General features: G+C 39.0%; 1 protein-coding gene across 5 annotated transcripts in view; it reads left to right on the top strand.

Moving 5' to 3' along the window:
- The window catches only part of LOC131688995 (uncharacterized), a 327,429-nt gene extending 324,731 nt beyond the window's left edge, over nt 1–2,698 (top strand). For all 5 annotated transcript variants that reach the window (XM_058973713.1, XM_058973716.1, XM_058973712.1 and 2 more), the window contains one exon: nt 1,912–2,698. In XM_058973713.1, the coding sequence (XP_058829696.1) occupies nt 1,912–2,038 (127 nt within the window). In that variant the 3' untranslated portion in view covers nt 2,039–2,698. The remainder of the gene's footprint in view (nt 1–1,911) is intronic.
- Nucleotides 2,699–18,269: the final 15,571 nt, after the last annotated feature.

Here is an 18,269-nt window from a genome sequence, read left to right as displayed (position 1 = left end):
CTCTGAGACATTGGCGTGGCTGGCATCGGAAAATATTGATGTTCTGGATTGGCCTGCTTGTTCACCGGACTTAAATCCCATTGAGAACCTCTGGGGGATTATGGTCCGACGAATTTATGCAAATAATCGTCAATTTTCAACACCTCAGGAACTAAAATCTGCTATTGTCCAGTCGTGGGAAGAAATTGAGTTGGCAACACTGCAGAAATTGGTCCTTAGTATGCCAAATCGTACCTTTCAGACTATAAACCGTTCTGGGGGTGTAACGGACTATTAAATAATTCTTGTTGGTTAATTTAATCATATGATCCACGAAAAACTGCAAGTGGTCGTATCATTTTGAAAAACCTTTTTATTAAAAAAAAATGCTGTATCCGATCTGTTTTGAAATGAAATAAATGAATTCTTGAGCTCATATTCTTAATTTGACATTTAATTTCATGCACTAATAAAGAAACAATCATAGAATTATTTATCTCCTTTGAATCTTGAATTTCATAGGTGGTTTTATCATTATGAAAAGCACTGTATAAGCGTTCAAAATCTTACATCATTTTTCTTCTGAAATTTTGAAAAGGGGCCCCTATATTGAAAGGTAAGTCGTTAGTCACGACAAAAACTGTACGGAAAAACTGCTTTTTTGAGAGACACCCCAAGTTATGATATGGAATTCACTATAAAATGAAAACGGTTTGAGATACAAAGTTAGTATCTTCAACAAAGTTGCTCAGAATTGCTTGTTCAAGAATATTGCAGAAGAAGGTATCATTCTCTCCGAACTATAATTTAAAATAATGTCTACAACTTTGACATTTTAAGAGCCACCCTAAAACCGTTTCAGCCAATAGATGCAGTTTGTCACGCACAATAAATGTTTCTAAGACACCAAATCTCTAAATCTAAAGATGAATGCGTTAACAATTGTTTCCCGCTAATTTCGCTTCCTGGACCAATGTGCATTGGGATATCAATGCGATCAAATGCTTTACTAAAGTCTGTATAAAGTGCCTCCACGTAGTTTCCATTATCCATTGCAATCAGTGAATAATTAATTAATTCTAGTAAGTTTGTCGAGGTCAAACGACCTTTGAAGAAGCCATGCTGAAGGTTGGAAATTCTGTTTTTTATTTGAAGAAATATTTTTTCGTTAATGATTGATTCGAAAAGTTTCGGAATGCAGGAGATTATGGCTATCCCACGATAATTACGTACGTCAGTTTTTGTCCAGATTTATATTTAGGCACTAAAAAGATTTTTTTCATATTTTAGGGAACTATCCAGATTGCAAAGACATATTAAACAACCAGAACAATGGGGCAGTTAACTCGGTGCTAGGTTGTTCATAAATAATGGTGGGATTCCATCAGAGCTAGAACATTTTGATGCTAATCGTTTTAGAGCATTGAAAATGTCTTCCACTATGATATGATTGACACTAATATCCATAGGAAAATTGGGAAGAAAAGCGAAATAATCGAGATCACGGTCTTGTTCAGAAAAAGTCGTATATATTTCTTGGAAGAATGTTGCAAATAGGTTGCAGATTTCTTCCGAGCTATCACGTACGTTGTCATCCAAGTGCATTGTTGATGGGAAATTGTCTGATTTTACTTTAGTTTTGAAGTAGTTGAAAAAATTCTTTGGACAAGATTTGATCTGCTGTTCCGTTTTTGAGTTATAATCCGCAAGTGCAAAATCTATGCCCATATTTAGTTTATCGTAAACGTCGAAATATTTTTCCAAGTGCTCATTATTTTGGTTTTTCTAATATAGCTTTTTGCTTCCTATTTTTCAAACTCAAACTGTAGTAATTAAAATAAACTAAGCTGGTATGATAGCAATCGCAAATAAATACTAGAAAAAATCTAATATAAATAATGCCATTGTTAACGGATATATTATTATTTTCAGTTACGCAACAAGTTACGTCATGGAAAAGCAATCAACCACATCCTTTGAGACACTGTATGAGGCAGGACGAAGCGGACGGTTAGGATTGGACTGTCGGCAGCTGTACCTTGATTGCAACGAAGTCTAAGCATTTAAATACGTAAAAAATGTATTTCAATACAAGCCCACTAATCATGTGCCTTATGTTTGGATCCGACATAATCATTAAATAGGTTATTTTTTTATAAACACCACTGACAACAATTAAGTGCTCATAATAACCGTTACCTTCTTGAATCCATTAAATATTGCAGATGCCCCGAAAGGGAATTTAGACATTGAATACAGGAGCAGAATTGAACAGGCGCAGCACAATAATACAAAAATTAGTGATCCCGCATAAAATGGTGTTGTATTTTGATTAGCATTTATAAGTGTGCGTATAGTTTTCTATTCTTCCATTTAATACGCTCCGAAAGGTTTTAAAAATTAAAAACCCCAAACATTTTTTTTTCAATTTTCTGCTTAGAAATATTCGTGATAAGTATTTGATGAGCGTAGCTACAATAAATGTAATCAAGTTTACTGCAAACAATGATTGGATCGAAGCTAAATACTATGTTATTATCATATAAATTTATAATCTGTTACTTGAAACGAACAACAATATGATAAATAATTGAGCAAATTCGTTTTACAATAGGTAACCTATTGTTATTCCTGTTCACGAACGCTGAAATGTATATGCGAGATAATTTATTTATTTATTTATATTATTTAATAGTTAAAATATATTTTTAAAATTGCACTATTTCTAAGAAGTTGTTTTATTTGTAGACCTGCTGTAAAAAGCAAATCCTTTTCAGCTTCCAATAAAAAAAGAACATAATCCACCTAGCAGTGAGATGAGACATTTATTACACATATCACTGTTGGATCATTTATTAGTTTGCATAACTCATGCGAATTAGGCACACAACATGTTCTAGTCCTGCGCGAATAAAACCTCGAAAAAACTAAATAAATTATAGAAAATCAATAAAACAAACTTTCGCCGTCTTGTATAAATATCAAACGACTAATTTTTTGATTGTCTGAGGCTTCGGCCGTTTTTGGTGGCCTTTTTCAAGGAAAATTATCTGTCTGTTGCTATTGTCATGGATATTTTTCCCACCAAAAGCGGCCGAAATGTCGGACAATTAAAAAATAAATCGTTTGATATTTATACAAGACTGCGAAAGCCAATACCCAAACATAAAACACCAGTCGATCAAATAGATATAACAAAACGAAAGAAAAAAAGGTTTTCAAATTCATCATAAAATGAATAGAATAGAATGATTAATTAATAATTAATAATATTATAGAATTAATAGAAAATTAAGTCAATGACGTCATATTGCAAGAACGAGGCAGCCAATCGACATCACCGTTTTTCGATACGATCGTCTATCGAGCATCGTGTTGTGCCATCTTGTTCCGGCAAAATGTCTTCCAAATCTTGTGTAACAACATTTGGAAACATCTAGTCCTCAACTATAGGTTTGTTTCAGTACGCGGAAGTTGCTCCGGAGCAATAAATATTTGCTCTTTTCTACTCCAGTTTGAGAGATAAGATAAGAGAATACAGGAATGATTTTATCCCTGTTTGCTCCCTTCCATTTTCTCCTGGTACTGGAGCAAAGCTATTGTCTCGAAATTTCTCGTAAGTGATGTTGACGATGGCTCTAGCATAATTCGCAAAACACAAAATGCCGATGAAATAAACACCCCGGCAAGTAATTAGTGAGGGCAAAAACTACCCCATTCAATGAGTTTCAACGTCGTAAAAAGCTTAATGTGGAAGTTTACTGTGACTTAAATTTTTGTCGGTTCCGACAAGTTACTTAACACTCGTCCGGACATACCGTAGACTCAGGTGATTCACATTTCTAATGCCAAAAGAGGTTAAAGTCGCCGGTAAACTTTAAGCTTGCTCATATGACCCTTTCCACGCTTTTCTAAAACTTTCTTCCTTCAACCCCTTGCTCTCTCTTGAGTACTATGGCTCTTAATATTGAAAAATATTCTTCATTTTCCAGTCCCTTGCTAATTGAATGTCGTTAAAAACATAAAAAATAGAATGATTAATATAAATCAAATCAATAAAATACATAAATCAAATAAGCTTAGCTCATTAAATGAAAAGTTAGACAATACTTAAAAATGGGTATAAAATTATTAGAATAAACTAAATTGACTCAAACTAGCAAATTGAACAAAATAAATAAGTGCAGTCATTCCACATTCCTCATTCATGAAATAAATAAAATTAGAGAACTGAACAAAATGAATCAAATAAATCAAATGAATCGAATGATTCAAACGAACTAAATGAATCAAAGGAATTAAATGAATTAAATGGACCAAATGAATCAAATGGATCAAATGAATTTAAAGAATTTAGTGAATGCAATTTAACAAATGAATGAAATGGATAAAATGAATAAAGAGATTGGAATGAATAAAATGAGTCAAATTGGAAATAAAAATAAAAAAAATATAATTAAATAAAATGAATAAAAACAAACGAATCAAATAAACAAAACGAATAGGATTAATAAAATGAATAAAAAAGGAAAAAATGAGCAGAACAAAATGAAACCATTGATAAAATGAAAAATGTAGCGATAATAAAAAGGTAATAAATGAATAGAAAAAATAAAAATAGTCGAATAAATAATTAGGATAAGATAAATAAAACTGAAAAATAGTCAAATTAAAATGAAGAAGCTGAATAACATGTATGAACTGGAAAAATGCATAAAATGCATAGAATGGAAACAGTGACTAAAATTAGTTAAACGAATAATATGAATAAAATGCACGAAAAAATAAACTGATTAGAGTGAATCCAAAGATTAAAATGAATAAAATAGATAAAATAAACCCAAATAAACAAAATGAATAAAAAGAATGCTGAATGAAATAAATAATTAAAATGCAAAGATCATATACTTAAAATTAGTCAAATATTCAAAATGAATAAAATAAACAAAATGAATGAAATGCATGAAATGAAAAAAACCAAAAAATTGACAATTTAGAATGTAATTAAAAACCGATTTAATCCACCTATCAGTGAGATGAGACATTTCTTACATATATCACTGTTGTATTATTCTTTAGTTTGCCGAACACATGCAAAATTGGTAAGCAACTTAATTTGAGATAAGCACAGTTTCGAGTCCTGCACGAATAATACTTCGAATAAACTAAATAAATTAACGCAAAATAATAAAACAAATCAAAATTTAAAATAACTCTGAAGCGAAAACATAAAAAAAAGTTTTCATAAAATGGATAGAATGATTAATATAAATCAAATTAATAAAATAAATCAAATTAGCTCAAACGAAAATTAGACAATATTAAAAAGTTATGAAATTAGGAAAGTAAATTAAATTGTTCAAAGCTAACAAGCTGTCATCCAATAATAAAAAGAACTGACTGAACCGAATTAATAAAATGAAGAAACTGAATAAAATATATAGACTGGGAAAAATAACAATTTAATAAAATGATTAAAATAAATGAAATAAATAATGTGAATAAAACCAAAAAAAATGAATTAATAAAATAAATAATATGAATAATATGGATAAAATTAAACGTTCCATACCTAATATTTTTCTAGCACATATATGGATCCGAAACCGTTTTTCTTAAAAGTATTACAGTAAAGAAACACGAAAACCCTTTTTGGTCAAGATAGATGCTTATCTATCAATGTGAAAAGCTGCTCAATTTTTGCATACCAAACCTTAATACACATCTCCTGCAAAGTTCAATAGTTCGATTGGGCAGAAGAGATAGCAGTCTACATTGATAAAATTTATCAGCTTTCAACAATATATGAAGACAACGAAGATATATCAAAATATAATTTTTCATCGATAACAGAAAATGTCTCTGGCAGCACTGCTCTAGTGAAATCCAATCAGAACAATTGCAATAACTTCAGTTCTTGGGTTCGGGTCCCGACCCCGCACATAGGGTTAAAAAAATTTAATAAGAGATTTTTCTAACCCGAAGAGGCGAATGACCTTAAGGTTAAAACCTATATAATCGAAATAAAAAAAAAACTTCAGTTCTACGGATATTTCTTGTAACTATTAGCGCTCAAATAAACGGTGATAGTCACAGTTATTAGTTTTACTTTTTTGTGAGAAAATCTTGTCTAACCCCAAAGTTATAGCAGTTTGAAAACGTGGTTGTTCATAAATAATAGGGTATGCAGAGGGTTAATAAATCAATAAAATGAATAGAATGAATAAAATAAACAACATGAAGAAAGTGATAAAATTAATAACAATGTTTTCTTTCTATATATTTTATCATTTTATTTGCTTTTAAACAATGAAATAATAGAAATGAAAAAAAAATCAGTGATATTAAAAAGTAACAGAATAAATTAAATTGTGTCTAATTAATGTTCTAGATGAAATGAATAAAATGAATGACTGAACAAAATTAGTCAGATTATTAAAATGAAAAAAATATGTTAACCCGATAAATAATATAAAATTTCATTACACGGAAAAAATCAATAAAATAAATTAAATGTATAAGAAAAGTGAACGGAAGATGAATATCTTGCAAAGAATAGTTGAGTAGTGCACAGTGGCGCAAAAGTGTGATGTACAAGCTAAATTTTGTTACCCATCACACCATTGTATATGAAGAACATAACATAGACCATCCGATCGTTGGTAAACGACACATTGACGAAGAACTATAGAATATATTACCCTTGAAAAAGGCCAAAACCGTGGCCGAAGCGTTGGGCAGTACAAAACAGCCGTTCTTATATTATAGACCGAAAAAGCCGAACATCCGTAAAATAAATTAAATGAATGATACGAATAAGATGCATGAGATAATAAACTGATCGGAATGCATACAAAGAATGAAATGAATAGAATAGATAAAATGAGGTCAAATAAACAAAATGAATCAAAAGAATGCTAAATGAAAAAAATCATTAAAGTGAAAATCAAATATTTAAAATGAATAAAATAAACAAAACAAGTACAATCAATAAAATGAATGATCTGAAAAAATGAGTATATAGAATAAAATTTAAAAAAGTTAAATGTAGTAAATGAACAAAACGAATTCCAAAATCATGGTTTCAGAATATTCTGAAGTGTATGTGAAAATCACATTGCAAAGAGGACGTTTTTGTTCGTCTTTTCTTGGCGTTTTAAGATTATCTGGTGTTTATACTTTTTTTAATATATAACTAAGTTTATTTAGGCCCAAATACGGTAGCTTAACGAGGCCGATAATTCATTTACCTACCACCGAATTCGGGTCTCGCTTTGTATGAACAGCATGCTGCCGGCCATCAACTGCATGATCAAATTGATACCAACGATAGGGTGGTGGTTTTAGGCGACTACAATTTACCGTTACTACGTTGGAGCTAAAATGACGAAGTTGGAGGTTTTATTCCAAATAATGCCAACACGAAATTTTGTTAGTTGAAACCATGATCGCTTCTGGTTTGCAACAAGTGAACTATTTTTTTTTTCAATTTGTTTATTTGATAAGGCACGTATGCGTTAGCTTAAAGGTGCCATTTTTTCATTGTTTTACATTTTGAATTTCTTAAAACTAGGGGGATACACATTTCAATATTATTTTGTTTTATATAATAAAACTAAAAAAAAACTACAGCTAACTTATACATATAAAAGAGGGTATAATATAATATTCGTAAGATTTGGGGGACGGGTCATTTGTGTGTTCTTTGTATAGTAATTCACTTTATGATTTTTAGAAGGGAGATTGTAGAAAAAATAATTATTAACTAAGCGGAACATTTTACAAGCTTATTAACTAGAGATAACTAGAAAGAGTGGTTCAAGATTAAGGGGAATTAATTAGGACTATTTTAAAGTAGTGGTACTGTTGCGCATTTCTTAACGAGATTAAATATTGTTCAACTAAAACTAGAAGATAGGGGGGCACATAAATTTTGGGAAGATATTCAAGGGGAGAAGGGGGTGAAGTCATACATCTGTGTATCAGAGACATGGGAGGGTGGGTGGACGAAGCTGAAGGGGGGGGGGTGAGATATAAACTTTCAGTTTCCGGCATCAGGAATTAACGGCCAGGATTACAGATTCGAATGGATTGATCAACTAACACTAGAAGATAGGGGGGCACATAAGTTTTGGGAAGATATTCAAGGGGAGAAGGGGGTGAAGACATACATCTGTGTATCAGAGACATGGGAGAGAGGGTGGACAAGACTGAACGGGGGGGGGGGGGATATAAACTTCAGTTTCCGGCATCAGGAATCAACGGCCAGGATTACGGATTCGAACGGATGTATCAAGTATTGGGACGCTGGGCGGTTTTCCTCGAGCCGGCAGGGGTTCCTCCAGACGATTTCGTAGTACGGCTCAGATACGGATCGGGAACACACCGCGCTGCGCGTGTGATGTTGTACTGTAGATCTCGTGTTGTTGGTTCATTCGACAGATGTTTTGTCTCGTCTTGGAGTCGTATCAAACCATCGTTGGGGTACGGTAGGCGGAAGAGGGCACTTCTGGGAATGATAAGAGAAAAGATAGGGGCATTTAAATTTGGATATTGATGGTTTTGAGGAACGTGTATATAAGGGACATGTAGAGAATATCGCGGCTTGCTAGTACATTTCGAACCGGGATATTGGGTGATCTTCCTCGGGCCAGAAGGGAATCGAATAGTTGAGATCTGGCAGAATAGTACTCGGCGCATGCCCAGACAACATGTTCGATTTCGTGATAACCGTTGCCACAAGCGCAGATACCGCTATCCACGATCCCAATACGCCGGAGATGTGCGTCCAGCGTGTAGTGATTGGACATGAGCCGAGACATCACGCGAATGAAATCCCGACCCACATCCATCCCTCTGAACCAAGGTTTCGTCGATACCTTAGGGATTATCGAATGTAGCCACCTTCCCAGTTCACCATTGCTCTATGATGTTTGCCAACTTTCGAGGGTTCTCTGATGAGTAATACTGAAAAATTCGCTGAAGCTAATTGGTCTTTCATATATGTCACCTTGCAAAGCGCCCGCCTTAGCTAAAGAGTCCGCTTCTTCATTACCTGGAATGGAGCAATGCGAGGGAACCCAAACTAAGGTAATCTTGTACGATCTTGCAGACAAAGCACGCAGGCGCTCCCAGATTTTCCCCAGAAAATATGGAATGTGCTTTCTAGGTTTCATTGAACGGAGAGCCTCGATTGAGCTGAGGCTATCCGAGACAATAAAGTAATGATCGGTGGGCAAAGTATCAATGATCCCAAGGGTATACTGAATAGCAGCAAGTTCTGCGACGTAAACTGAAGCAGGATAATTGAGTTTGAATGAGGCGGTGAGGTTTTGATTGAATATACCCAAGCCAGTGGAGCCGTCGAGGCTTGACCCGTCGGTGTAAAACATCTTGTTGCAGTCGACTTCTCGAAATTTACTATGAAAGATGCTTGGGATCACTTGCGGGCGTATGTGATCCGGGGTTCCACGAATCTCGTCTTTCATGGATGTGTCAAAGAAAACAGTTGAATCAGAAGCATGAAAGAGATTGACACGGTTGGGATAGTATGAAGAAGGATTGATATTTTGTGCCATGTAATCGAAGTACAAGGACATAAATCGGGTTTGAGAATTGAGCTCGATAAGCCTTTCGAAATTTGCAATTACTAACGGGTTCAAGATATCGCATCGGATGAGCAATCGATAGGAGAGTTCCCAAAATCGATTTTTCAGCGGAAGGACGCCCGCCAGCACTTCTAAACTCATCGTATGTGTCGAGTGCATACAACCCAAAGCAATACGCAAACAACAATATTGGATTCGCTCTAGTTTGGTGAAATGTATGTTCGCAGCGGAGCGGAAACAGAAACTCCCGTACTCCATCACCGACAATATTGTTGTTTGGTACAGCCTGATCAAGTCTCCTGGGTGGGCACCCCACCATGTTCCGGTTATTGTACGGAGAAAGTTGATCCTTTGCTGGCACTTCTGTTTCAGATACCTAATGTGACATCCCCAGGTTCCTTTAGAGTCGAACCAGACCCCGAGATATTTGAAAGTTGAAACCTGAGCAATAGTTTGACCCATTAATTGAAGCTGTAGTTGCGCTGGTTCACGCTTCCTTGAAAATACGACTAGCTCAGTTTTCTCCGTGGAGAACTCGATACCTAGCTGGAGGGCCCAAGCAGACAAATTGTCCAAGGTATCTTGCAATGGTCCTTGCAGATCGACGGCTTTGGGACCTGTAATAGAGACCACACCGTCATCTGCAAGCTGCCTTAGCGTGCAGGAATTGACAAGACATTCGTCAATGTCATTCACGTAAAAGTTATAGAGAAGGGGGCTTAGACATGAGCCCTGGGGAAGACCCATGTAGCTAATTCGTGATGTCGATAAATCACCATGCGAAAAATGCATATGTTTTTCAGACAGCAAGTTTAGCAAAAAGTTGTTTAGAGTCGGTGAAAGACCATGCTGGTGCAGCTTCTCAGAAAGAATTTTGATAGAAACTGAGTCAAAAGCCCCCTTTATATCTAGGAAAACTGATGCCATCTGCTCTTTGCTAGCATAAGCCATTTGAATTTCTGTTGAGAGCAACGCAAGACAATCGTTCGTCCCTTTGCCTTTGCGGAAACCAAATTGTGTATCTGACAGTAAGCCATTTGCTTCAACCCAATTATCGAGGCGAAACAAGATCATTTTCTCGAACAACTTTCGGATACAGGACAGCATCGCAATCGGTCGATACGAGTTGTGGTCGGAGGCTGGTTTTCCTGGTTTTTGAATGGCAATGACCTTCACTTGCCTCCAGTCATGAGGGACAATATTACCCTCAAGAAACTTATTAAATAAATTCAACAAGCGTCTCTTGGCAGAGTCTGGCAGATTCTTTAACAAGTTAAATTTGATTCTGTCTGGCCCTGGGGCTTTATTGTTACATGATAAGAGAGCAAGTGAGAACTCCACCATCAAAAACGGTGTTTCGTTCGCGTTATTGTGAGGGGACGCGGCGCGGTGGATCTTCTGTGCCGGGGCGGAATCCGGACAAACCTTCTTGGCAAAATCGAATATCCAACGGTTTGAATATTCCACGCTCTCATTGGTACTGTTTCGGTTTCGTAAGCGCAGGGCCGTACTCCAAAGAGTGCTCATCGATGTTTCTCTCGTTAGTCCGTCGACGAACCGGCGCCAGTAGCTACGTTTTTTGGCTTTTATCAAACTCTTCATGCGCGTTTCCGCCATCGCGTACTGTCGGTAGCTAGCTGGCAGCCCGTCGTCCCGGAAGGTCTTATACGCAGCGGCCTTCTCCGCGTACAAGTCTGAGCACTCTTTGTCCCACCATGGATTGGGAGGACGCCCGCGTGAATTCGCGTCTGGTACGCGTTTAGTCTGAGCTTGAATCGCGGTATCGAGAAACAAGCCAGCCAGGAACCCGTACTCTTCCTCCGGAGGAAGCTCTTGTGTCGATTCTACTTTTTCGGATATCGCGGACGCGTAGCTCTTCCAATCAATATTTCGTGTGAGGTCATACGAAACATTGATTGTATTCGGTGGCCCTGAACCGTTAGCAATATTAATTACGATTGGCAGATGGTCGCTGCCGTGGGGATCAGAGACTACCTTCCACATGCAATCTAACCGCAGCGATGTCGAGCAGAGGGACAGATCTAAGGCGCTCGGTCGCGCTGGAGGGACAGGAATCCGTGTCATTTCACCCGTATTCAAAATAGTCATATTGAAGTTGTCGCAAAGCTCATGGTGTAGGGTAGATCGATTATCGTCATGAAGGCAACCCCATGCCGTGCCGTGGGAGTTAAAGTCACCTAAAACTAGCCTCGGTGCGGGGAGGAGTTCCGCAATATCGCAAAGCCGTCGGTGGCTAACTGAGGCTCTAGGGGGATGTAGGTGGAAGCAATGCAAAGTTCTTTGCCTTTAATTCTGGTTTGGCAAGCGACAACTTCAATGCCTGGTGTCGAGGGGAGGTCGATCCGATTGAAAGAATAGCACTTTTTGATCCCCAAAAGTACTCCTCCGTAAGAGTCTTCTCGATCCAAGCGAATAATATTAAAATCGTGGAAGTGTAGGGTTATTTCTGAAGTGAGCCATGTCTCGCATAGGGCAAATGCATCGCATTTCAAATTATTTAGTAAGATTTTAAACGAATCGATTTTCGGGATAATGCTTCTGCAATTCCACTGTAGAACAGTGATTAAATCCTTGACCTCGTTCGATGAATTAGCCATCGAAGGATACAATCGCTGAAAGGAGGGGCCATTTCGCAGTGAACTGCATCAAGAATGTTTTTACTGCGGGGAGAAAGCTTATCAAGATACTTTTAAGGGGGTCAGAAATGTTTAACGCTGTAAGAATACGGTCCACAACGTCAGAGAAATTTATTAAGCCAGCACTGTTTTCTTTCTCTGGCTGAGATATGGGAACACTTGGGGTTTTTGATGTTCCTGGAAGTGCTGGGAACTCCTTTTCTGAGCTCAGGTTACTGAGACCGGGAGCGACTTGCTTCGGTTTTGCACCAGTACTTCCTTGAGTAGTTATTTTAGGGGGACCATGAAGAGACACCTTCTGGCCTTTACGACGAAGCTTGGAAGAGGAAATGTTCTTCCTTTTTCTACTACTTCTAGGCACAGCAGAAGATGTTCCCTCATGGGGTTCATCACAGTCGCCTTCGTCAGTAGACAAGTTGGTAAAGATGTTCGTAGAGACAGGTGGCGTAGCTATCTTAAGCATTTCTGCAAAAGATCGCTTAGAGCGTCCCTGAAGGGAACGCTTAAGATTTTCCTCGCGCTGTTTGTACGCGGGACATGAAGGGAGATCATGTGGGTTTCCCCCACAGTAGAGGCACTTTTCGACATCTCTACCACAGGAATCATCCGCATGATTCCCACCGCATTTCCCACAGCGGGCTTTATTGCTACAATGGGAGGCTGTGTGTCCCAATTGTTTGCAATTAGTACAGTTCATGACCCGCGGCACAAAGAGGCGAACAGGTAGACGAACCTTGTCAAAAAGGAGGTAATTAGGCAGGGCAGAGCCGGCGAAGGTCACCCGATAAGAGTCTGAGTTGACGTACGTTTTCTTCCCGTCAGCTGCGACTGATGCTGAATGCAAACGTTTGCATTTCAGTATCTTCACTGGCTTAAGCATGGGGTCTTTGAAACAGCCAGTCCCATATTTTAGCAGGTCCTCGCAATTCAGACTCGAATCGGAAACGACCCCACTGACTTCAACCCTGCTAGCTGGAATATACACCCTGTACTCCCTCGTAAAGGGCTCGTATCCAGTAATATCGTTTGCCTGAGTTGAACTGTTAACCACCACCCGAAGCTTATCAGGCCGAATTTTCGATATTTCTGTCACGGCCGAATACCGATCCGTCAGAACTCGAGAAATCTGCAACAGATTCAAACACTTTTTTTCTTTGGTCCGAAAGAAGATCACAAATGGCCCGGTGGCCGAGCTCGGATATACCTTGAGCCGGGGAGCCGATTTTATTTCGACGTCCATCTCACCTTGAGATGAACCGCCGTCAGGGGAAGTCATTTTTGCACGGGCCTATTGCCCAGTGCACGTTATTAAGACAACCAAGAAGGGGAAACGAAAACTAATACTTAGCTTGTGTATGTAACGGTATCCAGACGGCTTACTAGAAGAACACTGTTTCACTTCACTGACCGGCTAACGGTACTCAGAAACAGAAACACAAAAGAAGGGAAAAAATACTGAAACCTCAACTAGGCGCAGAGTGTGTAAATAACCTTGAACGCGGATTAACACTATTTGTCGCTATAGAGTGTACGGACCGATGACAAAAGACTTCTATCTCGACTGAGTGCTCGATAACGAATGTAGTGAACTATTTGACGAACATGCATGGAAAGATACTTGATCTAGTGTTTATTAGTAACACAAGCGGGTGTGAAATATTAGAACCACCAGTGCCATTAATGAAATTGGATCGTCATCACAATCCACTTGTATTGAAAATCGACTTTGTGTTCACCGTGGCTGTGAATGACGATGGCGATTTATTTTACGATTTCAATCTATGCGATCATTATGAATTGATTGCGGAAATTTCACGTGTCAATTGGGCTGAGATATTAGCGACGGGCAGTTTGGATGAATCTGTGAACAGTTTTTATCGCGAACTAGATTCAATTTTCCAACAACTTATGCCTAGGAGGAAACGTATGCGCCGCCCGAATAACAAACGACCTTGGTGGACTGGAGAGCTACGGAATCTTCGAAATAGACTGAGAAAAGCTCGAAAACGTTTCTTCAGAACAAGAAGCGAAGCCGACAAATTGTTCGTGCGGGATTTGGAACGCGAATTTGAACTTATGAACGCCGCTCACTTTCGCTCGTATGTCTCCCGAATTGAGTGCAGCATGAAGGATGACCCTAAGCAATTTTGGTCTTACCTGCGGAACAAAACGTCCTCCGGAGGAATCCCTGCAAGCGTCAACTATCGAGACAGAACATCTACGACACCTGCAGAATCAGCAACTCTATTCTCGTCATTCTTTCAAAACGTGCTAAGTAATAACTCACCACCTTTGTCTGAATCATACTTGAGTAGTTTGCCGATGTTCACGTTGAATTTGCCTGCAACATCATTCTCCGAACAAGAGGTATATATCAAGCTACGCGGTATTGATAGTTCGACAGGACCGGGGTCGCACGGATTTCAACCATCGCTTATCAAGGAATGCTCTACCGGCATCTATACGTTTCAATCGTTCCCTCGCTGAAAATAGTTTTCCCACTAAGTGGAAAGAGGCTGTGATTATCGCTATCCACAAAACCGGTAATGTACACGATGTCATAAATTACAGAGGGATTTCAATTCTAAGCTGCCTCCCAAAAATCTTCGAGAGCATGTTGTTAGATGTTATCTATCCCGCCGTAAAGCACATCGTCAGTTCCGATCAGCATGGATTTGTGAGAAAACGCTCTACAACTACTAACCTCATGAGCTACGTGTCGTCGCTGATTGACACGATGGAAAAACATCAACAGATCGATGCAGTGTATGTTGATTTTTCGAAAGCTTTCGATCGTGTTCCTCATCAACTTTCTGTAGAAAAACTAAGGCGCAATGGATTTCCGAACTGGCTGACAAATTGGATCACATCGTACCTTTCAAATCGCAGTGTTTCTGTGCGACTTGGAACTACACTCTCAGATCCATTCCATATTACATCGGGCGTTCCTCAAGGAAGTCATCTTGGACCTCTTCTTTTTGTACTTTTCGTGAACGACCTCTGCAGTGAATTGTCGTCATCTAAAGTCATGTTTGCAGATGATTTGAAAATGTATCGTGTTATAACAACTATGGTGGACTGTTGCGCATTGCAAATGGAATTGGTTATGGATTGGTGTTACAGAAACGGCATGAGTGTGAACATTCAGAAATGCAGCATAATTACTTTCGCACGATCGCCCATTGTTTTCGAATACCTGATGTGTTCTGCTCCTGTACAACGAGTCGCATCAGTCAAAGATCTAGGTATCACTCTCGACTGTAAACTACGGTTCACCGCACATGTTTCCTCAGTCATAGCTAAATCCTATGCTGTACACGGACTCATCAAGCGCAACACTCGTGATTTCAATGATGTTTACTGTCTTAAATCTCTATACATTGCACTGGTACGCAGTGTTCTGGAATACGGAGTTAGCATTTGGGCCCCGTATCACATCGTCCGCATTAATCGTCTCGAACGGATACAGAAGAATTTAATCAGGTTTGTCCTTCGTCGGCTGCCCTGGCAAAATCGATTACTGCAACCTCCATACGAAGATCACTGCGCTCTCATCAATCTCCCTACGCTGCGAAATAGGCGAATTTTTCCGCAACGACTCTTCATCCTCGACTTGCTTACAGACAACATAGATTCCCTTGCGCTGCTAGCAAAGCTTGATTTCAACGTTCCGGGAAGGTCTTTCCGGAGAAATGATTTTTTCCGGCGCTCAACACATCGCACGCTATACGGCCAGAATTATCCTCTAGATGTTTGCTGCCAGCTTTTCAACAATGTTTATCATCTCTTTGATTTTAGTATAAGCAAAGAATCATTCAAATTAAAAATAGTTAGTTTACAGTTAGATTATAGTTATTTAGTCTGTGCGATGTAATACTTTTAGTCGAAGACAATATACAATATCAAATAATTTTTAAGGTACATCGCAAGTGTTAGTGGGGGAAGAGAAAGCCGTATTTAGGGGCGGCTTGCTCCCGTCTTATGTTAGTAAAGGAAAAAGGTAGCAAGTGGGATACATATTGTAAAATTGACATTCTCGTTGGCTGGTTAATGATTGTGGGAAATATGCACACTTTATTGTAGTGCTTTTCATCCTGTAATCGCAGGGGCGAGGGGAGGGTCGATATTTCGGATGATTATTGGCACTCCGATGCTGTCATGCTGCTCTTGTGACATGTGTCATGATGTTCTGGATGGACGGTTATCAAGAAAGGTATGCATCGTAGACTCGTGAAGCAATGCCATATTATAGATACAGGGAGAGGTTGACGAGGTTCTACTGTGAATGAGAGGGGAAATTTATTAAACTTGGACATCAATAGTTTTCAAAAAGGTGTAGATAAGAAAAATGTACGTCCCGGACTGGCACATAGGGTGATCTACCTCGAGCCCGAAGGGAATCTATTAGTTGGAACCTGGCAACACGGTACTCTGCGCGCAGCCAAACAACATGCTCGATGTCGTGATAGCCGTTCTCACAAACACAATGATTACTGTCAGCAATCCCTATACGACGGAGATGCGCATCAAACGAGTAATGGTTGGACATGAGCCTTGACATCGTACGAATAAAGTCCCGGTTCACATCCAAGCCCTTAAACCAAGCATTCGTTGATACCTTCGGGATAATAGAATGTAGCCACCGTCCCATATGCCCAATGCTCCATGAAGTTTGCCAACTTTCGAGCATCCTCTGACGAGAGATACTGAAAAATTCATTAAAGCAAATTGGTCTTTCGTAAGTGTCGCCTTCTAATGCGTCCACCTTGGCTAAAGAGTCCGCCTTCTCATTGCCCGCAATAGAACAATGCGACGGGACCCAAACCAAGGAAATCTGGTAAGATTTTTCAGATAAAGCAGCAGGTATTCTCGTATTTTCCCCAGAAAATACGGTGAGTGCTTTCCAGGCTTCGCCCCACGGATGGCCTCAATGGAGCTGAGTTTGTCCGAAACGATGAAATAATGGTCTGCGGGCAGGGTGTCAATGATCCCAAGAGTATACTGAATGGCAGCTAATTCTGCAACGTAAATTGAAGCAGGATCAATGAGTTTGAATGAGGCAGCAAGATTTTCGTTGAAGATACCGAAGCCTGTGGACCCGTCGAGAATTGATCCGTCAGTGTAGAACATTTTTCCGCTGTCGACTTGATGGTATTTATTATAGAAAATATTTGGTACCACTTGTGGGCGAATGTGATCCGGGATTCCACAAATCTCTTCCTTCATGGATGTGTCGAAAAATACAGTTGGAGCAGAAGTATCTAAGAGATGTGCACGGTTAACGTTATACGAAGATGAATTGATGTTCTGTGCTATGTAATCGAAGTACAAGGACATGAATCGGGTCTGAGAATTAAGCTCGACAAGCCTTTCGCAATTTGCAATCACCAATGGGTTCAAAATATCGCATCGAATGAGCAATCGATATGAAAGGTCCCAAAATCGATTTTTTAGTGGAAGGACGCCCGCCAGCACTTCTAAACTCATCGTATGTGTCGAGTACATGCAACCCAAGGCAATACGCAAACAGCGATACTGGATTCTCTCTAGTTTGATGAAATGTATGCTCGCAACGGAGCGAAAGCAGAAACATCCGTACTCCATCACTGATAATACCGTTGTTTAGTACACCTTGATTAGGTCTCCTGGGTAGACACCCCACCATGTTCCGGTTATTGTACAGAAAAGTTGATGCTTTGTTGGCACTTCTGTTTCAGATACCTAATGTGACATCCCCAGGTACCTTTAGAGTCAAACCAGACCCCGAGATATTTGAATGTTGAAACCTGGGCAAAAGTTTTATCCATTAACTGAAGCTGTAGTTTCGCTGGTTCACGCTTCCTTGAAAATACGATTAGCTCAGTTTTCTCCGTAGAGAACTCGATACCCAGGTGGAGAGCCCAAGCAGACAAATTCTCCAAGGTATTTTGCAGTGGTCCTTGCAAATCGACGGCCTTGGGACCTGCAATAGAGACCACACCGTCATCTGCAAGTTGCCTTAGCGAGCGTCCTCTGACGAGAGATA

This window comes from Topomyia yanbarensis, chromosome 3 (genome assembly GCF_030247195.1).
Source record: "Topomyia yanbarensis strain Yona2022 chromosome 3, ASM3024719v1, whole genome shotgun sequence".
NCBI lineage: Eukaryota > Metazoa > Arthropoda > Insecta > Diptera > Culicidae > Topomyia > Topomyia yanbarensis.
This window is presented reverse-complemented; position numbering and strand designations above follow the sequence as displayed.